A 25,301-nucleotide genomic window follows, 5' to 3' on the forward strand; every position below is an offset into this window, starting at 1 on the left:
CTCCAACTTTGAAGGTCAACTCCCGACGTCGATTGTCCACGTAACTCTCCTGCCATGACTGCGCCGTTCACAGGTTGTTTCGAATTTCCTGTACTTGCCTTTCTGCTCCCTTAGAACTTCTGGGCTAAATACGTGGCTTTCTCTGGTCAGGATAATTGCTCAGTTGCCACTCTCAGGAAGTGGAAATTGCTGCTGAGGATGACATATGGGCCACCCTGAGTCTATGCATGTGGGGCAGGGTGACAAATGAGATGCCACCGGGGGTCACCAGTGGAAAAAAAGTGAACGCCCCTCTCTGGTCTGATTGCAGAATAGCAGAGTTCTGCACTTTCTTCCATATAGTGCTTCAAAAGGAGCCATCTTTAAACTTGCCTAGTAACTATTATTATACGAGAATTCCGTATAGGGAAGATTCTTATCCCAACTCTTGCCATTCTTTAAAGAACATGCTCTCAACATATCTTCTAGAATCTGATTGGTCCTCTCTGTTTGTCCATCAGTCTGCGGGTGATAAGTTCAATCTGGTGCCCATGAACTCATGCAAATGCTACCAAAAACATGATGTGAACTGGGTACCTTGGTCAGATACTATCCTCTTGGGTACACCATGAAGACTGGAATGAATCTTGGACATGTACAACTCTGCGAGCTTTGGTCCTCGATATGTCTCATTGACTGGTATGAAGTGAGCTATTTTTGTTAACCAATCTACTATGACCCAAATCGAATCATACCCGGACTATGTTCGAGATAATTCCACTACAAAATCCATGATGATTCCTTCCCATTTTCACTCGGGTACCTTTAGTGGTTGAAGCAACACTGCTGGTCTCTGGTGTTCGGCCTTAACTCACTAGCAGGTATCACACAGGGCTACATAGTCTGCTACCTCACGTTTCATTTCATACCACCAGTAACGTTCTTTGAGATCCTGGTACATCTTGGTGCTTCCCAGGTGAATAGAGTCAGCTGAGTCGCGAGCTTCCCTTAAAATTGACTCCCGAATAGATTTAACATATGGAACATATATTCTTTTCTTATACCACACTACACCTTTCGCATCTTCCGTGAATCCTGGGGCCTCATTCTACTTAATGAGTTGTTTGATCTCTAGAATCTTCTCATCTTCTTCTTGACCCTTGCGTATACCCTCCTCCAAGGTAGAATCTATTTCCATTACAACTACTTCTGTGCTGGATACAATTCCCAAATTAAGCTTCTCAAACTCTTTACATAGTCCAGGTTATCTTTCTTGTATAGTCATCATACTGACATAGGTCTTTCTGCTCAAAGCATCTGCCACTACATTTGCTTTTCCTGGATGAAGGTTTAAAGCTACAGGGGCTTTTCTGAAAAATAACAAGGGATAATTTGTAAAAACAGAAAATTACATGTCTTGTTTATAAAATTCAGGGACCTATATGCAATGAAATAAAACTACAGGTGGCTAAAAGTAAAATTGCAAAGGCTGAAAAGGGTCTTTTTATGAAAACAAAAAAGTTTGGGGGCCTAATGTAAATTACCTAATTTCATAGAATAAATGATTTATCTTTGAATTGAAAATCCTAATTATTGCGTCAGCAAACTGATTGGGCTCAAACAGATGACGTGGTCGTGCCACGTGGACGAAGGTGAACGCGTGGCATGCACACGTGACAAGGCTGACTAGGACTATGGTGACACGTGACGCAATCTTACTGGTTTGTGAAGGTGTATGGGCTAGTTTAATTGTGGCTGCTCATCTACGATCAGACGACCAAGGGCGAAGGGGGGGGGGGGGGTTGGCGGCTGGCGGCGATAGGAAAGCGATGGTGTCACCACGGATTTCGTCGAAGCGTCACCGGTGACATGAGGGAAAGCGCTACGGGGCACTAGGACCTACGGTGAGTGGTGAAAAACGAAGAGAGGCGCACAAGGATCCTTATCGAGGGCTCACGACGGCTGGAGAAAGCTCAGAGGTGGCTGTCGACGGAGATCGGAGCTCAACGGGATTATGGTCCTGACGGCGGATAAATGAAATTGAAGGTCGGCAAAGCTTCCTCAGGATCCTGCGATGCCAAAGAGGCGATCAGCGGGCTTCAAGGGCGCAACGGGAAGGGCTGGCAACGGCGGAGAGGTGACGACGGTGCTCACCGGAGCTCAGCGGGAAGGGTCGTGTGGCGACGGAACGACGTCGAGGGGCGGTGGAGAAGACTCATCGTGTTCCTGCGAAGCTGATGACGACCTCAGAAGCGTCGGAGAGGGCTCAGCTGCGGCGGTCGACGCTCGTCGGAGCTCTGCGGACGGCAATGGCAGCTTAGGGTGAATGGATGGTGGGCTGAGGGAGAACGGTGGAACGATGGGGTTAGGGTGGCATTTATAGGCATGACGGAGAGCGGGGCGGTTGTGGGATCATGGGTGCGAGCGCTGAGACAAGGGCGGTGAAATCGGGCGGCGCGGTTGCGCGCGGCGTGGGCAAAGCGGAGGGATGAGGATGATAGATGGACCTGAGCTGTCAAAGAGAGCTAGGGAGTGGACTGGGCTTCGACACGCAAAGAGATGGTCTGGGCTGATGAGAAAACGGGCGTCACAACCACTCGCATATCGTCCGCCTCGGCCTCACCTCCCACCCTGCCCACGTGCGCTACCTCCTATCCTGCCTCGCCCGTGGCCCCTCCGCAACCCACTTCTCCTACGCCGCCCGCTTCCTCGCGCACCACCCGAACCCGCACCCGACGCTCTTCAACCCGCTCTTCGCCTCCCTCCCGACGAGCCATGCCGCGCAACTCCTGGCCCTCATGCTCCCCTTGCCCCTCACCCCCTACCACTTCACCTTCTCGCGCATCCTCTCCAGTTCCACACGCTGCTCCTTAAGCTCGGCTTCCACTCCCACACGCAGTCGCTCAACGCGCTCCTCGCCGCGTACCTCGCCAACATGCGCCCCGACCTCGCCTCCCGCCTCTTTCGTAGCAGCTCATCGCTAACCCTCTACGGACTTGTGAAAAAACATACGACCATTACAATATAAAAGGAGATTAATAATACTCATGTGCGTCAGTCCAGTCCAAGAATCACACATGATGGTCACACCATACTCTGGCCATTCTAGCTTCCACTTGTCAAATATTTTCTTCAATGCACTCTCTTTCTCGTCCAGGTACTTATCATCTATATCCTGGTCAGTTGGAGATGGTACACCCTCGCCTGTTATAGAACAGATGGTCATAAGTCAAAAAGAAAGAAATATGACAACAATAAATTCATTACAAACTTAATCACTCGCCCTACTTATGTGTTTCTTTCACTGCAGCAACAAAGAGCGCGTCGTCCGCCCTTCTACCAGGAATACCTGAATTGTGGAAAAATTTGGACCATACCAAACCAATAGCTTCCTTCGCTTTCTTTCTCTTTGCACTCCATGACCCAGTGTCAATCCTCGATTGCACAGGAGCTTTTTCTATAGCAACATTGTAATCTCTGACACTTGGTGGTGGCTCCCTGGTTCAAGATACTCTTCTAAGCATCCTCTTTAATACAGTGCCTCCTCTGTCACTTCCACTGCCACCTCCATACTCGTAGGACTCACCTACCTTCCTCCTGAACTCTTCCTTGTCCCTAGACTGAGCCATGACACGCTGCACCTATTCCTCTTCCGTGTCCTCATTATCGCTTATCAAATTTACCTGAACTCTTACTGACTCTTGCCTCCAACACCTCTCCTCAGCCTTTCCCTTTCTCTTATCTCTTGCCCTATCCAGCTCACGTTTGAAATAATCACGCACATCTGGAGGCACCCTATCACAATGTATAACATTCGATCCGCGCCCTGCCAAATGTTCTTTCAACCTTGTGGCACCACCGTCTTTCTTTTCCTTATTGCAGTAATTGCACCTAAACCCTGGGGCCAAATTATCCCCGTGCTGCCACACCACATCTCTATCCGTCATCGATTAGTTTGTATTGTCTCTGTTGGAAGAAGAAAGCTCAATGGTTAATCTACTAATAATTATGCCCATGCATGTTAAATTGATAAACATGTGCTGTCATGTTTCTAGTCATGCATAAATGTCTCAAGAAATAATTAACTTGGCCAATATTAACAACCCTTGCCAGTACAAGGTAACAACCGTGCGCATCGGGTTAAAAACCGATGCAATAGGGTCAATAACCGAGTGAATGAACCACTAAATCGTCCTAATTGATCACACAATGAACTCCCAACCTCCTAAGAACGATTACCGAATGAAATACATAAAAAATCGCTAGTATATGGTCGATAACCGAGTGAATCAACCACTAAATCGTCCTAATCGACCACACAATAAACTGCCGACCTCCTAAGAACGATTATCGAATGAATTACATGAAAAATCGCTAGTAAATAGTAGATAACCGAGCAAAACAAGCACTAAATCATCCTTATCGACCACACAACGAACTACCGACCTCTAAGAACGATTACCGAACGAATTATATGAAAAATCGCTAATAAATAGGCGGTTACTGAACAAGGATCTTTGAAAAGCGCTCGACGTCAGGCGCTCCGCACTGCTCTTCGAAGGCGGACGGTAACCGCTCAGATGCGGTTGGTTACCGACGCTAATCGCTCGATAACCGAAGCTTCAATGCCGGATTTCCGCTGGATTGCCGTGAATTTGGCCAACTAGGTGACAATTCTTCGATTTTTTGCTGTAGAGAAACGCGAGGGGAAAGTGAGCTGTGCACCGACGCGAGCTAAACGCCAGCTGCACTTATCCATTTGAGCTGGGCCGAAACGGGCCGATTTCACTGTGCATTCGGTCCGTTTCGACCTTTTTACAAACTCCCAATGTTTGTGCAGCTGTTTGGTGATGCAAACGATATTTATTTTTGAAAATTCTTTTCACATATAGTCTTAGAATTACCTATAATTTTTTATAATTTTTTTTGAATTTTTTAAAATCTATTTAAATTTTTAAATTTAAATTCAGTTACCGATCGCATTATAAAATCTAGCCGGACCGATACCGTCGGTTACCGCGCATTTTAATCGGTAATCAGCATTTTTAACCCTGCGTGGACCACGATGGTCAGCGGGCTGTGCAAGCTGGGGCTGGTCGACGAAGCGCGGGAGATATTCAACGGGATGCCCGAGAGGAACCTCATCTCCTGGAACGCGATGATCTCGGGGTATGTGAAGGCCGGTCGGTTCCTGGACGCGCTGGAGGTATTCGACGAAATGCGGGCGCAGGGGGTGGAGGGGAATGTGTTCGTCGCGGCGAGCGTGGTGGTGGCGTGCACGGGCGCCGGCGTGCTGGTGCGCGGGAGAGAGGTGCACCGGTGGGTGGAGCGGAGCGGGATCGAGATGGACGAGAAGCTGGCGAAGGCGGTGGTCGACATGTACTGCAAGTGCGGGTGCGTCGACGAGGCGTGGCGCGTGTTCGAGGCCCTGCCGGCCAAGGGGCTCACATCGTGGAACTGCATGATCGGCGGGTTCGCGGTGCACCGGTGATGCGAGGACGCCAGTCAAGCTGTTTGGATGGATGGAGAGGGAGGGCGTGGCGGCGGACGACGTCACACTGGTGAACGTGCTCACGGCCTGCGCGCACGCGGGGATGGTCAGCGAAGGACACCACTACTTTGATTACATCATTCAGAGATACGGCATCGAGCCCAAGATGGAGCACTACGGCTGCATGGTCGACTTGTATGGAAGAGCAGGGCTGCTGGACGAAGCCAAGAAGGTGATCGACGTCATGCCAGTGGAGCCGGACGCCGGCGTCCTCGGAGCACTCTTCGGAGCATGCAAGATACACGGCGACGTCGATCTGGGCGAGGCGATCGGGTGGCGCGTCATCGAGCTGGATCCCCAGAACAGAGGGCGCTACGTGCTGCTGGCCAATCTCCTCGCCAGCGCCGGCCGGTGGCAGGACGTGGCTAAGGTCCGGCGACTGATGGACGAACGGAACGTGGGCAAGGAGGCCGGACGGTCCGTGATCGAGGTCGACGGCGAGGTGTGCGAGTTCAAGTGCGGGGGCCTGTGCCACACTCAGGCGGCCGAGGTGTACGCCATGGCCAAGGACATGATGAGGAGGGTCGGGTAGAGGGCTACGAACCCGACACGAGGGACGTGCTGCACGACATCGCAGAGGAGGAGACGCCGCTCTTCTACCATAGCGAGAAGCTGGCCATATAGCATCTGGGCTGCTGCGCACGAGGCCCGGCGACACGATGCGCATCACCAAGAACTTGCGAGTTTGCAGAGACTGCCATGAGGCGACCAAGTTCGTGTCTCGCGTTTTTGAGCGCGAGATCGTAGTTAGGGACAGGAACCGGTTCCACCATTTCAAGGATGGGAAGTGCTCGTGCAACTTAAAGGAAGCGCACGTTACACTCAGACAGAGCTAACAATTTTCTTTTCTTTGATTGATCTAGCTAGCTTGAGGGTGGTTTGGCCACTTCACGACATCGCACCTTCTTCTACCTCCAGCCCCTCACTACCTCTATCCTTGCCTGAGCAACACACGCCGGACAAATTGAACTCTCTGCTCCGACGGTTTACTCGCCGCACATACTGACAGCTGGAGCGTAAGGATACACGGAGAAACGGCCGGCCGTGAAGGTGAATTCTGATCGCTAAGCGAATAGCTAACGTGCGAAACACGATTGTGTTCCACATAGCACACGCTTCAACAGCGGAACTGTCTACGATCGAATCTCGCAAAAATTAAGATAATTCGGCAGTTGATTGGTTCAGAAACAAAACACAGTGGCAATCTGTCCCAACCAATAACCTATCAGCTACCATAGGCAAAACACTACGCACAAAGACACCAAGAGTTTCTCCATTCAACACCTCCCACCTGATTGCCTTCAATCCAACAACGTCAAGCTATCTTCGCTCCGGAGAAGTCCATCTCGGGATGCTGCGATCAGAAAGCTCAATCAGACACCAGGCTGCAGAATGGGGAGGCTAACTGATACAAGTAATAACGAACTAAGAATTTAGAAGGACTGCAAATCCCAGGTGCGACTTACCTCAGCCATGAATTTTTTGAGTATTTCTTGCTTCTGCATTTCATCACTGGTTGGAAGGCCCATCTGCTTCTGACGTTGGTCAAACTGCACAGTGAAGAAGAGTTTAGCTCAGTTGATAATATTTTTCCGGACCGGAAAATATTCATTCAGTTAGTTTATGGGTCAGGTTTCATGCATCTTACCATCATTTTCTCCACAGTTTGCCTAGTTTCCGGATCCAAATCAGAGAGTTTGCTGCTCTCTGGTTCCACCTTTTGGGTATCAACTTCAGGATCACCTTTTATCACAGATCTCCACCATTCCATTTGGTTATGTTTTGTGAGCAATATAGACAGCGATTTTCCATCCTCTGTAGATGTCATAAAAAGGAAATTATACTGTTGTCAGTAAGGGGCTTAGGATGAAAAAGAAAATTAAAAGCAAGCAAACAATATAGAGCAAATGACACATACCAATGCTCCAGAAGCAGTCATCCACTTTAACTGGTTTGTAAAGCTCACCCTGGTAAGGAAGAAAGTCACAGCTCATAATTAGAACTTTAGAAGACCACATTGAGCAGTTCTTCTCCTCCTCTATCATGCGCCCAAAACTACACAATTCTACCAGAAAATTGTGCTCATCAAAAGGATGCAATAAACCATTGCATAGGCACTTACATCAATGATAGGGGGCTGGCCCTTCAGCCCAACATTCAGGTGATCCTTCTTTATCTCACACACAACAAACCTTGATTTTGTTCCTTGAGGAACAGGAACGGTGATATTAATCTCTGGCAACTGTTGAGTCCAGGAGTACTTCTCCAAATCAAGACCATTGCCAGCGTTTGGTTCTGTTTAGCAGGATAGACACAAAATGAGATACAAAAAATTGAGGTTTCCAAAAAGTACAACAGAATTGGAATATAAATCACAACTGGAGCAATTCTTGTTTCACAGAGTCAAATGCAAGAAAAAACTATCACGTATAGATAAGGCCACAACATAGCTTAACTGGATATAACATGGAACAAACTCAAGTGTCAGCAGAAGACAACACAGACAAACACACCAGAGTGAAGTGTTCTCAGACTGCAATCGACCATGGAGATCCAATATAGACCAAATTAATACTGTAACTTACTGTCACTCCGACTAGAAACAAATACTGTATATGTGACAAATCAATATAGCTTTTTCCTAACCAGGCTGACTTAGACAAAGATATGCATTTTGTTTTCTTCACAAACTGGTATCACCAACGAGTGCAGCTTAAGCATGCCCAATTGTTGAAGGACCATATCAAGGTTACCAACAAATCTACCTTCCGAGAATACGTAAAAACTGAGTGAGGAGAACGCAAGTACCTAAGACGAAGGTAATTCAGTCATTGTTCCAAAAGCTGGAAGCTATCACATAACTACACCTAGTAAATTAATCACATTTGAAGTAGGCATGTAGACAGTACTAGAAACTAGAAAGCAATTCTCCCTGGAGACAGGCCAGCTCTACAAAAGTAAATGGAATAGATCCAACTTGAAAACAATTATAACCTAATATTGATTCCATCGTTCCACACTTTTGACTCATGATTGCAACAGACCTTATGCTCATTCTGGATCCCAGCTGCATTGTAAGGAACTGATCAGAGAATAATCCAAGCTTATCAACCTAACCACGAGCTATTTTTTTTCTAAAAATCCATGCCTCCTCTTAATTCCATATGGAGAAACGAACTAAGTTACCACAAGTCTAATCCTATGATCGGCCTTATCAGAACAAAAATTAGCATCAAAACCCTAAAACGCAGCAGCAATAACAAATTAAAGGGCTACGGGAACATAGTACTCACGTCTCACGTTGCTCCCTTCCTTATCCACCTCCATGTTGTCCTCCACCGAGCTCTCCACCACCCGTTCGGCCATCACCCCCGAGCTCTCTGCCGCTGGTGCCGGAGCTGGTGCCGCCGCCGCCGCCGCCGCCTCCGCCTCGGCCTCGGCCGCCTTCCTCTTGGCCTCCTCCGCCTTCAGCTTCGCAGCCCTCTCCTCGGCCTCCACCTGCGCTCTGGCGGCCGACGCCATCGCGGTGACCTTGCTCACCGCGACGGGGTCGCGGAAGAAGTCGGAGCGGCGCCGCACGACGTCGATGGCTGCATGGAGGAACGGCAGCGCGCCGCCGCTCCGCTCCAGCACCGTCGCGAGGGCCTCCTCGTCGCCGCCGCGGGCCGCCGGCTGCCGCGGCGCATCGTCCTCCTGGAAGTCGGAGATGATCGCCATGTACCCGCCGCGCTAGGGCTCGCGTCGCGCCGGGATCTAAGATACGGGGGATGATTCGACGAAGCTTGGGGGGCCTTTGGACTCGGGTTATAAGGAGGGGCGACCGAAGCGACGAGGTGGAGCTGGAGAGTGGAGACGCTTTGCGGCCGCCCGGCTCGCTCTAGAAGATTCCGACGGTTCGGGCCTTCGGGGAGAGGAGGGACGGGTGGATGACAGGTGGGGCCGTAGTTCGGAGTTAGGAGTGACGGAGGGCCGTCTGTTTTAGCTTGCAGATCCTTAGATTAGGATCATAATCGGTAAGCTAAAATAAATAAGTTAGAATGTAAAAATTAGATTATACAACATAGTTATTAGATTATAATAATTCTGCAATCTTTTTTTTAGATGGTACAATCTATTTTTTATAATATAACTTTTTACAATACACAATTTACAAATTATTTTTCACAATTCACAGTTAAAACAAACAGATCTTGATTTGAGTTTAGATTAGGGATGGACGTGGAGATCCGTGGCTCCATTTTAGATTAACTTAATCAACTAACTATTTAGTTAATTAAGTTACAGGGTTCGAAAAATTGTCGGTAACCGCTTTATTATCATAGTTATCTGCTGATTTAGTTCGCACCGTATTTATAAGTCGACTAATTTTCGATTAAACTTAAATTTAAAATTAAAAAAATAAAAAATTTAACAAAATTCATCCGATTTTCACCAAATTCCATCAAATTATTATACGGTTACCACCGGCGGACGGTTTTGGGGTGGTCAGATGTATTTGTAAACCTTGTTAAGTTGTACTAATATGGATCTGTGAATATCCGCTGTTGCTCCACACCCACCCCTAGTCTGGGCCTTTCTTTGTACATTGCTCACGGTTATACAGAAAACAATGAGACCTTAAGTGGTCGTTGTATACTTGGACGATGATGGAATCGTAATGGACTAAACTTAGTTTTGACTTGTAATGTAAATAGGCAAGACTAAACATGTTCGGTTAATGTTAGGTACCCAATACATTGTTTGGTTCAATGCTGAGACAGTACTAGTATAGAAACATATGACACAAATTGGATGGTGCAATGTCTTTATATGAAATCTTTCGTGAAACAAAAAGGAAAAATCAAATCAGTATTGTTCTTAAGTTGGACTTTGAAAAAACCGTGTGGCAAAGTCAACATGAATTTTCTGTTTTGAGATTAGAGGTTTCAGTACTCTATGAGAGAAGTAGGTCAGACAGGTAATGTGTAATGCGACTATAGTCATCGGGAACGTGGAACCATGCCACGTTTCTCATCATGAGAATATCGTCTCAGTTTTGGGAACACGGGAACAATCTGGTTATTGACTTGCCAAAATCTTTTACAAGTGGCGTACCTCGTTCCTCGATCCCATTCATCAACCCTATCAACATGAGAATTTGGTGACTATGGATGGGACCCTCGGTGTTAAACTAAACAACCAGATGAGTAATTACTTTGTGAGCTATAAAGGAGTAAGACATGGGATCCTCTGTCCCCTTTTCAGTTCAATTTGGCTGGTGACAGTTTAGCTAAAATGATTTATGTTGCACAAGGTAATTGTTTGGTACAGGGGCTTATTCCACATCTTTTTGAAAATAGAATAACACTTTCTATTATGTTGATGCCACAATTTTATGTCTCCGGCATGATCTTGAGAAAGTTAACAACATGAAATTATTGTTGTATTGATATGAAGTCATGTCTGATCTAAAAATTAATTTTTTAAAAAGTGAGGTTTTAATTTTGGGAGGGAAAATGAGATTGTCAGTGTGACATACGGCCCAAGAAAGAATTAGTCCTAAGTGTAGCCCATGCTTGAGGGTGTGAAAGTTTAGTCTCATCTTGCTTGGCTATCTTAAGATTGACCAACATATAAGCTTATGTGTTAAAATACCACTAACCCAGTGTTAATCCTTTTACGCGAAGCAAAGATGAAAGCGCAAGCGGATTGGTAGGAGTGTGGGATCCACCCAATGTGTGAGTAGATCTAAGCCAATTTAGACCCTAGGGTCTTATAAAATGATATTAGTGCTGACCCTCACAGTTACAAGGGCACATGCAAACCAAGGGTGCCGACATGTGGTGCATGACGCGTGTAGGCCCTATGGGGCGCACAACATGGTACATGTGCCAGCACTGGATGTGTGCTAAGAGAATGTTTGTGGTCATTTGCCTGGGTTTTAGATATGTTGGTCTTACAATGACGTCAGATTCTTTTGAGGGGGTATATGTGACATCTGGCCCAAGTGTAGGCGGCGTGTAGCCCATGCTTGAGGGTGTGGAAGTTTAGTCCCACTTTGCTTGGGTGGCTTGAGATTGACCAACATATAATCTTAGGTGTTTCAATACCATCAATTTTGGATTAATCCTTTTACGCGAAGCGTGGACAAAAACATAAGCGTATTGGTAGTAGTGTGGGATCCACCTAGCGTATGAATGGGCCTAAGCCAACACTTATGCATATTCATTCCATTGCTAAGTTGGCACCTCATAATTTACTTAGGAGTTCCAATCAGCCCTAGCAGGCTCCATGCCATTGATTGGATCAAAATGGGGGAAAAATTAATAAAAAGATTGAATATTTAGCATGGTGGGTCAATGCCCATTGGTGGTAGGACCACCTTGTTCAATGCAAGTCTCTAACATCACAAACTATCACATATCTATGTTTCTGCTACCTAAAACTGTAATTTATAGAATGAACAAAGCCAGAAGGAATTTTTTTTCTAGCAGGCTGGTGGAGCTAAAAGAAAATACCATCTTATCAGATGGGAGAAAAATACCAGACTGGAAAATCAAAATCGCCATGGTTTCACTGCTACTAGCAGGTATGGATTTATAAGAATTTATCATTATTTTCTACTTGAACAACAATATACCAACAACTTTTTTAGGAACTACAGTGACCAGTCTATAACAGTGCATGAATATTCATTTTCTGTAGATTCTATATATGAAGGTACGCACCACCAAAAGAAAAAGAAGTACAGAACTATGGCACACTTGACTACTTGAGATAGGCGAGGATCATGGCGAGAGGCACGTAGGCGCACGGATGATTACATTAAGCTAGCGAATCCAATAACCATACCATGATCTCACACTTCACACTGCTGGAAGCAAACGATGCACGATTTGGTCTAGCGCCTCGCCAGGGCAATGGCAGAGAGTAGTATTAGCAGTATCAGCACAACCATGGCTCCGAACGAACCAATGAGGGAGCCAGATATATACGCTCGCAGAATGAGTCGAACTGCTGGCAAATAGCAAGAATCACAAGGAAACCAAGTAACCAGATGATATACTTGTTGATACTTCTCTTTGTTCAGTGTAGTTAAGTAGCATGCCTATTTTCATGCAGGATGATTTTCATGTTTTTAATATGGTCTGAAGCGGGGATTAAAATTTCACTGAAATTTTGGTGAAATTTCGTGGATTTCGGAGGGGAACGAAATATCTAATTCCGAAACTTTTTTCACTGATATGTGAAATCTATAGAGCAGGGAACGAAAAATGATTGATATTTCATGAATTTCGTTCTTTTCACCGATGAACGAAAAAAAAAATATAAAATGAAATTGAAATCCTGGTCTGAAGGAGACAAAGAGGTAGTCTTACCGCGTCAAGAAAGATCAAGAGCAACCTGCTGTATTTGGCCCTTCTCCTAATGATGTGCACAATTGATAACGGAAGTGAAAGGATGAGACAGGTGCAGACGATAGAATTTGCCACGACGAAGAACCTGCCAACAAAATAATATCGAAACAGTTGGAGTATCATATGCTCATACGTTATCTGAAAGTGTTGGTATCAGGTGTTGAGGTTGGCTTACGTGAGAGTCGGGAGGTCACTGTACTGCGCCTTGAACCGGATGAACTGTGTGAAGAAAGGCAGCGTCTCGTTGGTCGTGCCCATGGCGATGGCACTCGCAAGGGTGCCGATGATGGCAATGGAGCGGAGTATGAGATCAGTACAGACACTCCTTTGCTAACCCCCCTGCCCAGGGGCGCCTTCGAGGTCTCGCCATGCTCACTGGATCCTTTCATTGTGAAGATTCTACAGCTCTTGGACTGATGAAACTTGATTGCTCAGCAGGTTCGAAGAAACCTGCCCATCTCTCTCTCACACACATATATATCAGTCTAGATTAGTCAGGATACTATTTATTTTTCACCGGTAGTAAGGTAGTATATGTGAGTAGTATGGTAGTATTATGGTTATTTTAGAGGAAAAAATATATGGTATAAAAATAATTAACTGTAGTTATATGTCTCTAAATAGAGTAATATTTTATTACCGTTTTAACATTATAATCTGCATTCGGTATGAGAGTTCATTTGCTACCCATCAGCTAGGGTTAGCGATCCGACGTTTGCGGTGTCGATCTTTTTATTAGCAAAAGCATGGTGAATAATTTTAATAAAATTACCACAATTACTAAAATATCCCAGTACGTAGATCGTCGAATTAGATTTATACTACATCCTACCTTAAATAGTATGAATCACCATAAAAAAAACCCTATATATATACATATACATGGCGAGCTGCATGAAGTGCAAATGGATTAGGTCCACTCGATACTACAGCAGGTGGGCGTACGACGTGTGTTCTGTAAGTACTTCCAGGTGCATTCTGGTTGACACCTACTCTACTTTCTCCATGGGGACCGATTGCTTCGTTTTCATGTAGAGTTTATGGTCTCTTTACATCAGTGGACTTTCAGTGAGCACTGCTATGGGGATTGGCATGTCATTGCTGTGTCCTACTGTGCAGGAGGCTTCAACTAAACGTCCGTTAGCTCGTTCCAACTCCAAAAGCAATGTGATAATCCGTTCTAAGTCAATTCACGAGATGCAGCTGTTGGGACTTTGCTCTGCAGATTTTGCAATAAACCTATTCAATATCGCCAATTTTTCTGTCAGGCGTTGAGCTTGCTTTCTGTTCTGTAGGGGTTTTATATCTATTATCGTCTGTATCTTCTGAGGTTCCATTTCGATGCCTCACTTCGACACTAAGAACCCTAGTAGCCTTCCGGATTATACTCCGAAGACGTATTTTTCTGGGTTCAACCTTAGCCCTGCTTTTCGCAGGCTTCCGAAGGTTTCACGCAGGTCTTCGAGATGTTGGCTCCTTCTAGTACTCTTGACCACTATGTCATCAACATAGGCCAAGACATTTCATCTTAGCTATGATCTTAGTACTGTCTGCACCAACCTGGTGAAGGTTGCGCCAGCATTTCGGAGGTCGAAGTGCATCCTCATGAAGCAGTATATGCTGAAGGAGGTTCTGAAACTTGTCTTGTCCTCGTCCTCCTTCGCCATCCATATCTGGTGGTACCCTGCGTATGCATCTAGGAAGCTTAACATCTCGTAACCAGCCGCGGAGTCTACCAGCTGATCAATTCTAGGCAATAAGAAGTCATCCTTGGGGCAAGCTTTGTTAAAGTATGTGAAGTCGATGCATATTCTCTATTTTTTGTTGCTTTTCCTTACTAACACTAGGTTAGCTAGCCACTCTGATCGCATTACTTCGCATATGACTCCGGCATCGAGCAATTTTTTCACTTCAGCCTTCGCTGCTTCTTCTCTTTTGCTTCCTTGGCTTCGCTTTAGAGTCCACATTTAAGCTGTGTTGAATGATTTCCCGACTTACTCCTTGCAGGTCCTTAGGAGACCAAGCGAAGACATCGTCGTTACCACGGAGGAGCATTATAGTTGTTGCTGGTCCTCTGCCGGAGCCTCCGCTCCTATAGTGACTTTTTTATCTTGTTTTTCTCGATATAGCTGCACTATTCTGGTCACTCCTTCTGGTGCAGCCTTCGCTGCCTTGCTTATCTTCGACTAGTTGCAACTTTCCTCCCGATTTGTTGAAGGGTCTGTTATCATGTGGACATTTCGTCTTCCTGGAGCTATTCCCACTTTGATTCGTCTGGCCACTCACTGGTCTCCTAATACCTTTATGACTCCTTCAGGGCCAGGCATCTTCATGCACAAGTACGCATGGTGCGGTATTGCTCCAAATGTATTGAGGACTCCCCTGCCAAATATCACATTGTATGGGTAATCAATGTCCACCACATTGAAGGTAATGTCTTCCATGAGGAAATTCGTCCCTTCGCCAAACGACATTGGGATTGTTATTTTTTCCAGAGCGTTGATTGTATTTCCGCCGAAGCCTAGCAACGGTGATCCAGCTTGCTTTAAGTCGCTTCGTCGTAGCCCTATTTTGTCGAAAGCATCAGTGAAGATGATGTCCGCTGAGCTTCCTCTGTCGATCAAGATCATGTTTACTTCATTTCCAGAGATGTTTGCTGTAATGACGAAGGCATCTCTGTGTGGGTAGTCTAAGACCCTCATATCCTCTTGCGAGAATGTAATGGGAACGTTTGACCACCTTGAATGAATGTACGTTGGTCCCACTCCGACGTGGTTGACCCTTCGCACATATTCTTTTCGTTGTCTCTTAGATTCTGTCTGCTGGTTAGATCCCCCTGAGATGGCCAACACCACGTTGTACCCACGATTTACTGTGTTTACGGATTTGCTGCTTTCTGGTGGTGCTTCGATTGCGGGCCTCGGTGGTGGCGGAGGTAGCTCCCCCTGGAGGTTCATTTGCCTCGTTTGATCAAACTGAGCTGAGGCTGTAGGTGTATACTGCGGTGCAGGGATTTGTTGCCACTGGTTCGCAAACGCCATGTTCTGATTGTGGTTTTGCAACCCTTCGCTTCTCCCGAAACTTGCTGCATGGTGTACGGTCCTTGCGTGATCAAGAGACTGCTTCGCGAAGCTCTCTTTCATAGCCACGACCTGCGGGCACTGCTTGGTCCGGTGGCCGGCTCCTTCGCCATGCAGCTCGCAGTAAAAGGTTGTTGGGTCCTGCGGAACCCGTCCTCCTCGACCTCTGCGGCCTCTTCCTCTACCGGCTCGGCCTCCCCTATTGGTCACACTATGAGCTTCGCTTGCTCCCTGAGCGGCTTCGAACAGGCTGGAATTAATCTGATTGACTTCTTTTTGCCTTAGATAGTCAGAAACTTCGGGCTTTCTTGGATGGTGCAATCTGTCTCTAGGATTGCTGCTGCCTGCCTCTCTAGCTGGTGCATGTGGTTTTACTTTGGAGGCTGCCATTTTGTTTTTCCTTCGGAGATGATCGAGCTCAGATCTTGAGTACTCTTCCATCTTGTTGAGCCGCTCTTGCACGCTTCCGGGTCTTTTACTCATGAGCTTTCCTGCTAATAACCCTCCTCTGATGCCCTGTATTGCGGCATCGATGATTGTATTTTCGCTCAGCCCCTTCGCTTGACAACGTATGTGTACGAAGCGGCGCATGTAGCTCTACAAGGTTTCTGTTGGTTGCTGTTTCAGCACGAAGAGGTCGGTTGCGGTAATTTTGTTTGCTCGATTTCCCTAAAAATTGCTGTACAGTGCACTACGCAATTGCTCCCATGAATATATGGATCCCGGGGGCAACGCGGAGTACCAGGATCTTGCTATTCCTTTTATGGCCAATACAAAGGCCTTCGCCAAGGTTGTACCATCCCCTCCGGCAGACTCCACAGCCGCTTCGAAACTCATTACAAATTCCCTTGGGTCTGACTCTCCGTCAAACATAACCACTCTGGGCATCTTGAACCCTAGCGGCCATGGCTGATTTTGCAGATCCATGGCCAATGGGGACTCTGGGTCTCCCGTGGACGACCTCCGTCGAATCTCCTGCGAAGCTCGTACCATGTCTCCCGGCGGCGTCACCTGGCGAGACATGCCTTCCGCTTGGTGCAGCATATCGATTTCCTCTTGGATTTTCTCCAATGTTTTCCTAGCTTCATCTGCCCGCCTGCGGTACTCTGCGGCTTTTCGACTTGCTAGTAGGCCATCTAACATGCGCTTCTTCTGCGCTATCTGCATTTCCAACTCTTCGGCTTCTAGCCTTGCTGTTCTTTCTTCATTCGTTTCTTCCTCGTTTTCAAGCTCTGCGAAATCGTCAAGGTCTTCTCATACTTCATTTCGCGCCCTTTCGCCTTCTTTTGCCGGAGGCTCGAAGTGGGTACGATCTATTGGTTCCATAACCCACATTGGCTCCGCGTTAACCCGGACTGCTTCACCTTGGCGGCCATCACTGGGTCCTTGTGGCGCTATTTCAACTTCGCAATGTTGTTCTCGTCCGCCCGAAGCTCCACCGACCGAAGCATTACTTGATCCTGGCATGGCCGAAGGTGGTCTTTTGGCCGAAGGTCCAACTGCGGCTGGAGGTTCCGGCAACGTTTCCACTGTTCCAGCTGGCTTCGATTTCTTCTTGGGTGGCATGTCGTCGAAAGGTTCGGTCCCCACGGACGGCGCCAACTGTTGGGACCAAAATTCCAGACAAGGTGGGCCTTCGGATACGGGGATATCGAAGGGCCCTCAGAGTGACACGTGTTAGAGGTAGAACAGTTTTTTCGATGCCCTTTCAGGGTATAGTGTGGCCCTATTTATAGCCCGTATCCAGCCACCACAGGTGCGGTTTACAAATCCTACCCCCTCACCTGCTACATTCTTAGAATATTCGGAGACATTATGGTACAAATGAGCATAATTACATAATTACAGTCCTACCCTGGACAACCGAAAATGGGTCCACTGTCCCGTAGCGATTCCTACCTCCGAAGATGTATCGAAGCCTTCGCTCGGATGTCCGTCAGATAGCCTTCGTCCCTCGAGCGAAGGTCGGCTCGCATCTTCGCCCGCCGCGATCGCTCCGTATCGTGGGTCTGGACTTCGCCCGTCGGCCGAAGGTCGCCTTTGTCTTCGCCGGTACATGAGGTCAAAGGTGCGGGCGCCTACACCCTTCGACCGACGGCACTCTGCGATCTTCGCCGCTTGCAAATGAAGTCCTTGAAAGCCACAACGGTAAGCATGCAGTATTTCCAGTAGACTTCGTGATACCCTCCGAAGAGGGGGGCGGGAGATCATCCCCAACAACAACGTTATCTGTTTCTTGCAGAAGCGACTTGAGTTGTTGCATTATTTCGCGCTTGTTCCAGCTCAAAGAATCATATGGGGGCATCTTGCTACAAGGCTACACCTACACAGATATATCTGGATGTTGTCAGATTTTTACTTTTAGTTGAGGAGTCGCATTATTTATGCTTTCCCACATATTTCTTGACGATGAATGCGTGGCTTTGGCAAGCAAACGATTCTTTGCTTTTCACCTGTTTTCACTTGTGCATTCTCATATGGCTTTTCAATTTTGCAGGACATTCCGATTACCTCTCCGTTGCAATTTTATTTTCCAGTATTGCATTTTGAACATCAAACAACTCAAAATTAGCATGATGAATCACCTAAACTACTAGTTTTCTTAAGACTAAATTACAACAAGGTCCCTGAACTTGCGCGATTGTCTAACTCCCTGAAATCCACGGCGGCTCTTGGCGTAGATGCCCATCCATGCTAAGTGCACACTCTGAGGCAGTACGTCAGAAACAAAACATGGAAAAGGAAAAAAGGAGTGGAGTCCAAAAGTTACAACAACTTGCAGGGCAACACATGCTGTTTCCAGCACCATCGACGAGCAATCTTTCCTAATATCTAAATTAAGAGCACTGATAATTATATGGTCATCCCAATGATTCATATGGGCTTCTTTTGCGGTGTAGAAAACCTGACCAGTTGGCATTCCATAGCTGGTTTCAATTCATCAACGAACTCCAACCCTGAATTACAAATAATCTACTGTAGACATGTACATTAGATCCGAGTCATGAAAAAATTTCATGTTTCTGACAGTTCCTTTGGCAACAACAGGCCATTCACAGCACCAACATCAATGTTATCTTGACACAGACACAAGTGTCGGAATCCGACTTGCATTTAGATATCCGATTTGGCAAAAAAAGTTTACATAAACGAAATACAACTGGGAATCCGACACGGGTATTAAAATCCGACTCAGATTCAGGATGTCCAATTCGACAAAAAAAAAAATCGAACACGGGTGTCCAAGTAACCCTGACCAACATTTGCTTCAATGCTGAAGGGGAATAAAAACAAGAGCTTGCAAAAAAACAGTTCGGATAACAGGCCCACAAGACAATTCAGCAAGCAAAAAAGCCAAAATTGTTCAGTCAAGGAGCATTCTTTTCACCTGCCAAACCTTCATAATTTTTGCATCTGCATATATATTCCCCGGAGCACGCTTAGCCCGTTCGGTTGATGGAAATTCTCACACGCGCGAGAGGCAGAGAGATGGATGGAGATGATAGTAGTAGTAGTAGTAGCAGCAGCAGCTGACCATCCACCAGAGCGGGCAAGCAGGCTTCAACGGGGAATGTGCATTCAGATCTCCGTTCTTAATGCAACACTGGCAATCATCAGGCTGGTAGATCAGAATGCCCCGATAACAAAGCAGATACAACCAACAATTATTCTCAAAATGAAACCAAAACATCACAACATTTTCAAAAGGCATTATACATCTGCATTTGAATTAGATGACTCAGGAACAAACACCTTTCCTCTAGCACGTAATGCATCGGTACTACAGGGGCATCCTACGCATCTGCCAAAAGCCTTCATAATTTTTGTATCTACACCACAATCACCGGAGCCTGCTCAGCCAGCTTGGTGGAAGAAAATCACAGTGATATATGCATGGATGGTACCATTCTCCCTAAGACAGAATTGCTCGCCTGTTTGGAAACAGTACAGGATTCACCATAGCGGCCAAGCCAGCTTCAACGATGAAGTGTATTCAGATCTCCGTTCTTAGTGCAAAAGTAATTAATCAGGCTGGCAGATGAGAACCCCATGACAAACATAAACACTGAAACTGGCATCCATGCAAACTGCAAGCTTGCATTATGCCACTTCATAAGGTTACTTATGCTAGAACCGGCTACATCAGTTTTAAGAGAATCCATGGATCCACGTGTGCTAGGTACATAGCATATAATGTATCTTATACTGAAAAGATTCAAAGAAAACAAGAAATCTCAAGTTGGTGCATTTGACCACAGAATGCTCAAAGTATATGTAACACTGTAACAAGCACCTAAACAAAGTCAAGAATGCAGAAGATACAACTTGTAAGAATATAAGCTACGAAAAACTGAGATTAGTATCAGAGATTCCCCTAGACAGAGTCATCATGCTATTTTGTCCCTGATTTGAATCGGGAACACTGCAGATGTCACTGTCTTGCTTCTCGTCATCCGCCAATTTTGCTCATGTGGTGAACTGGTGAATATTGCAAATTTGCAACTGGCATCCGTGCCATCTTTCCTCCAAGAAAAGAATAGTATTCCACAGAACAATCATCTAAGCTCATTTTCAGGCAGACCGAACCCATATCATGCTGCAAACCACAAGAAAACAGTACCAGAATGGATACAAGTTAACCTTCAACTTCAGAGTAAGTAGTCAACAACCACATACCCTCCAAGAAACGAATCATATTCCAGAGAACATTCATCTAAAGCTCATTTTCAGGTAAGCGAAACTCATAACACTGTAAACCACCAGGAAACAGCACCAGCATAGAAGCAAGTTAGACTTTCAATTCAAAATAAGTAGTGAATAACAAGCAGAGTACATCATCAACACCAAAGACCAAACTAACATCAGACATAAATTTGTAGGGAGTAGCTATCAAGAACTCAATGAATACATCACATCAATCGAGTGGGGGCATTCTTTCAATTTGCCAAAGCCTTCATAATTCTTGCATCTATACATGCATTCCCCGGAGTCTACTAGCCTACTTAGTGGAAGAGAATCAGAGAGAGGATGAACTTATATTTTGAATCAGAGGGAGTATTTGTGACTGGAGGGAGTATCTGCCATCCACAGAGCAGCCAAGCAGGCTTCCACGGAGATATGCATTAAGATCTCCGTTCTTAATGCAAACAACTGTAATCATCAGGCAGACAGATCATGAAAACCCCCATGACACAAACTTATCTCACAAATGACACAACAAATGACTTTGAAAGGAAGAAAAAAAAAACTACTACGAATAAAGTATATAAAAAAAACTGGTCTTACTCTAATTAAAAGAATTATACATTTGATAGCTAGGTGCTAAAATAGTTTAACATGAATCAATCTCATCTATGCCGTAAGCTTTTAGCTTTATAGCTTCAAAAAATAAATAAATAATTGGTAAGCATCAGAGATTCCCCTAGACAGAGTCATCATGCTATTGTCCCCTCTGAATCAGGTGCACTGCAGATATCCTTGTCTTACTTCTCATCATCTGCCAATTTCAACCATGTGGTGAAATATTGAAACTCGCAATCCAATCTTATGGAACATTGCAAAACCATTACTAGAATATACAACAACAAAGCCTTTTAGTGCCAAGCAAGTTGGGGTAGGCCCATTACTGCAATATAAACAACTAGAAAAACAGAACAGCTTCGTGAACCCAAACTTCAATCAAACACATTTTGGTGCTCAAGAACTTGATAGACTAACAAGTTATGCGGATTTTGGAGGGGCATTCTTTAAACCTACCAAATCCTTCATAACTTTTGAATCTACACATGCGTTCCCTGGAGCCCACTTGACCTGCTCAGTGGAAGAGGGGAAGAGGAGCAGGGGGGACATGCATGTATGTGTGTATGTGCGTTTTAGGGCTTTCAACAAGCTGAGCTTGGGTGATCCTGCCTGCCTAGGCTTGCATGATGGACACAGCGATCAAGTGGGCTTCAACAGCGATGCACATTCAGATCTTCGTTCTTAGCGCAAACAATGCTAATCATCAGGCTGGCAGATCACAATACCCCCCATGAGATAAACAAAACAATTATCTACTAGTCTCAGAGATGAGACTAAAACTGTAAAGCTTTCCGAAGGAGTTATGCATTTCTACTAGTTCATCGATCCATGACCTCAAAATCATGAAGAAAGTCCTGATGAAGTGCCTCAATTTAAGTGTCCTTCACAGCGATTTGCTCAAAATATTTAAGACCAGAACATACATCTTACCAAATCCCCAAGAACATGAAACAAAAGAAAAGAGACACTTTTGCAAGAAAGAAACGAAGGGAAAATCAACTGAGATTAGCACTGGAGATTCCCAAGGCCATCACGCCACCGCGGTACCAACTGGAATCAGCTAGTGAGGGGGCTCATCTTGTTCCACATAAGGTGCAGTGACAGATTACTCATTAATAAAATCATTTGGCTAGGGGAGCATTCTTTTCATCTGCCAAACCTTCATAGTTCTTGCATCTACATATACATTCCCCGGAGCCTGCTAAGCCAGCTTGGTTGACGGAAAATCACACATACACACAAACACATGTACGCAAGCGCGCACACAGACAAGGTCAGGGAGAGAGGGGGGGGGGGGTGGGGGTGGAATGGATCAGTAGTACTAGCAGCAGCAGCAGAACATCCACCAGAGAGGCCAAGCAGGCTTCGACTAGGGAAGTTGCATTCAGATCCCCGTTCTTAATGCAAACAATAGTAATCATCAGGCTGGTTGAAAAGAATGCCCCGATACAGAGATGAAACACTAATTCCTAATTAAAAAAAGTGAAACCAAAACTTCATAACTTTCGGCAAGACATTATACATTGAAATTTGTACTAGTTGACTCATTACTTCACAACCACCTAACTAGAGCACATAATGCAAAAGTACTACAGGGGAACCGCATGCATATGCCAAAACCTAAAAGCCTTCATAATTTTTGCATCTACACAAGCACTCACCGGAGCATGCTCAGCCAGCTAGGTGGAACAAAATCAGAGTGAAGCATGCATGGATGGATCCATTCTCTCCTAAGAGAGAATTACACATCTATTTGGGAACAGATGGAGCATTTAATCCACCACAGCGGCCAAGCCAGCTTCAACGATGAAGTGTATTTAGATCTCCATTCTTAGTGCAAAGGTAATCATCAGGCTGGCAGATCAAAACGCCCCCATGACAAACACTGAAACCAGCATCCATGCAAACTGCAAGCATGCATTATGTATGCTATAGAAGTTACTTATACTAGCACTAACGACCCCTATGTCTCAAAAAGCATCCATGGATCCATATGTGTCCGTACATGGCATACAATGTATGTTATACCAAAAAGAAAATCCAAAGAACAAAAAGTTTCAACTTCGGAGCATTTGACCACGGCGCTTAAAGTATATGCAGTCCTGTCACAAACACATAAACCCAAACAAGAATGCAAGAAAAAGACACAGCTTGCAATAAAATAAGCTACAAAAAAACCGAGAATTAGCATCAGAGATTCCCCTAGACGGAGTCATCATGTTCTTGTGTCCCTGATTTGAATCAGGGACACTGCAGATGTCCTTGTCTGCTCCTCATCATCTGCCAATTTTGCCCTTGTGATGAATAGTAAATATTGCAACTCACGTGCCTGCTATGTTTCTTCCAAGAAAAGAATCGTATTCCAGAGAACAATCATCTAGGCTCATTTACAGGCAGAGTGAAACCCATATCATGCTGTAAACCACCAGAAAACAGCATCAGCATGGAAACAAGTTAGTCTTCAACTTCAGATTAAGTGGTGAACAATCATATTTCATCAAAGAAAAGAATCGCATTCCAGAGAACATTCAAAGCTCATTTTCAGGTAGAGCAAAATCCAAATCACGCTGTAAACCACCAAAACTGACCAATAGGGTGAAATATTGCAACTCGTACTAGCCACGTTCAAATATTGTGACACCATTAACACAACAGAAAATATTATAAAAGCATCACTGTCAGTCAGTGTTACCTGGACACCCGTGTCTAAAATTTTTTGCCGAATCAGGCACTCCGAATCCAAGTCGGATTTCGACACCCATGTTGGATTCCGAGTTGTATTTCGTGTTGTATTTCACGTGTCCAAATTTTTTTTGTCGAATCAGACATCCAAATCCGAGTCGGATTCCGACACCTGTGTCCGTGTCCTACTGCCAACATTGCAGCACTTTCAAAATCAGAAGAGCTTCATGAGCAGAAAACATCGATCGGTCAAATGTTTCGTGATAAAGAACTTGTTGAACAAGTTACATGAATTCGTTCAATCTGCCAAAGCCTTTCATAACTTTTGCGTCTGCAAATGCATTCTCTGGAGCCCGCTTGACCAGTTGGCCTGCCCAGTGGAAGAACGAATGAGAAGCAGAAGTAATATATGTATGTGTCAGGAAAATAATCCTACAAGACCAGGACTCATGCATGTAAGGTTGGACCTTATTCACATGCATGTCGTTGCAGTCAAAGCAAGCTCAGGGGGTTGTGGTACTTATGCACCACTGCGGTCAAGTGGGCTTTGATGGAGAAATGCATTCAGATCTCCATTCTTAATGCAAACAATGATAATCATCAAGCTGGCAGATCAGAATACCCCAGTGACATGAACAAATGAGCCATCTACTCATCTCAGAAATGAGACCGAAACCCTAAACTTTTTAGAAAGAATTATGCATTTCTATTACTACTAGTTCATTGATCCACAGCCTCACAATCAGTGGCAGAGCATTGCTCACAAATCCTATTAAAGTTAAATCATTTATGTTTTCAAAATCACAATAGATTAATTCTTATACACTAGGAAAAAGGGATAAAAGCATACGAGATTCACCATCATGCCGTTGCGCCCCCGGTCCAAAGTAGATATCGAGGGCGCTGCAGAATTGCTTGGGGGGGGGGGGGGGCACCACGTAAAGCAGCGGACAATGGAGTTATCCGATCAGATGGTTGGTGTGGGAATCGGTGGGGAAATAGAGAAGAGGAGACTGGATGATGGATTCGAAAAGACTTTGGCTGCAGAGTGGAATGGATCTGGTGCCATGGCTTCTAGATCCCAACGGCAGCTCCTAGCAGGGTTGGGAGAGCCAGAGGTGGGGAGAGAGAGAATGACAGGGGTCAGGAGGCCAGGGGTAGGGGGGACCTTAGAGATGCCTCTCTTCATTTCAGGCCTCAGACGTGGGGGCATGAACTACTTGGAGTGGGCTGGGCCGGCCCATTGTACAATTACAGGAATAATGAAACGAAATACTCTAAAAAAAATTGAAAGTATTTACCTGGCTATGC

At 45.5% G+C, this 25,301-nt stretch overlaps 1 protein-coding gene, 1 long non-coding RNA gene and 5 pseudogenes across 4 annotated transcripts; 1 reads left to right on the forward strand and 6 right to left on the reverse strand.

The window, feature by feature from the left end:
* The first annotated feature begins 2,393 nt into the window (after nucleotides 1–2,393).
* On the forward strand, nucleotides 2,394–6,540 carry LOC133930206 (pentatricopeptide repeat-containing protein At3g62890-like; annotated as a pseudogene).
* Nucleotides 6,541–6,660: 120 nt separating this feature from the next.
* LOC133930575 (protein BOBBER 1-like) lies at nucleotides 6,661–9,375 on the reverse strand. Its single transcript, XM_062377247.1, has 6 exons — nucleotides 8,824–9,375; nucleotides 7,653–7,825; nucleotides 7,449–7,497; nucleotides 7,179–7,345; nucleotides 6,997–7,080; nucleotides 6,661–6,884 (listed from the first exon to the last, which is right to left on the reverse strand). Exons 1-6 carry the CDS (start codon nucleotides 9,245–9,247, stop codon nucleotides 6,846–6,848), a joined length of 936 nt encoding a protein of 311 aa, XP_062233231.1. The 5' UTR covers nucleotides 9,248–9,375; the 3' UTR covers nucleotides 6,661–6,845.
* A 3,035-nt stretch (nucleotides 9,376–12,410) lies between these two features.
* LOC133930555 (casparian strip membrane protein 1-like) lies at nucleotides 12,411–13,316 on the reverse strand (annotated as a pseudogene).
* Nucleotides 13,317–20,364: 7,048 nt separating this feature from the next.
* Nucleotides 20,365–20,468, reverse strand: LOC133883801 (small nucleolar RNA R44/J54/Z268 family; annotated as a pseudogene).
* Nucleotides 20,469–20,788: 320 nt separating this feature from the next.
* On the reverse strand, nucleotides 20,789–25,159 carry LOC133930576 (uncharacterized). Of its 3 annotated transcripts, none has more exons than XR_009911782.1 (3): nucleotides 24,850–25,159; nucleotides 24,001–24,360; nucleotides 20,789–23,723 (listed from the first exon to the last, which is right to left on the reverse strand). It is a non-coding gene; the product is annotated as an uncharacterized LOC133930576 (long non-coding RNA). The 3 variants fall into 3 exon arrangements; XR_009911781.1 differs by having other exon boundaries at nucleotides 24,841–25,159; XR_009911780.1 differs by having other exon boundaries at nucleotides 24,001–25,159.
* On the reverse strand, nucleotides 21,412–21,511 carry LOC133883799 (small nucleolar RNA R44/J54/Z268 family; annotated as a pseudogene).
* Nucleotides 23,493–23,595, reverse strand: LOC133883800 (small nucleolar RNA R44/J54/Z268 family; annotated as a pseudogene).
* Nucleotides 25,160–25,301: the final 142 nt, after the last annotated feature.

The sequence above is a fragment of the Phragmites australis genome, chromosome 10 (genome assembly GCF_958298935.1).
Source record: "Phragmites australis chromosome 10, lpPhrAust1.1, whole genome shotgun sequence".
NCBI classification, from domain to species: Eukaryota; Viridiplantae; Streptophyta; class Magnoliopsida; order Poales; family Poaceae; genus Phragmites; species Phragmites australis.

Bases quoted from the DNA above. Each gene is read 5' to 3' on its own strand.
- LOC133930575 (XM_062377247.1), bottom strand. From the start codon at position 9,247: ATGGCGATCATCTCCGACTTCCAGGAGGACGATGCGCCGCGGCAGCCG. The intron at 7,498-7,652 runs GTAAGTGCCTAT...CTTCCTTACCAG, and splicing joins GCCAGCCCCCTATCATTGAT to GGTGAGCTTTACAAACCAGT. The intron at 7,346-7,448 runs GTATGTGTCATT...TGACATCTACAG, and splicing joins TGACTGCTTCTGGAGCATTG to AGGATGGAAAATCGCTGTCT.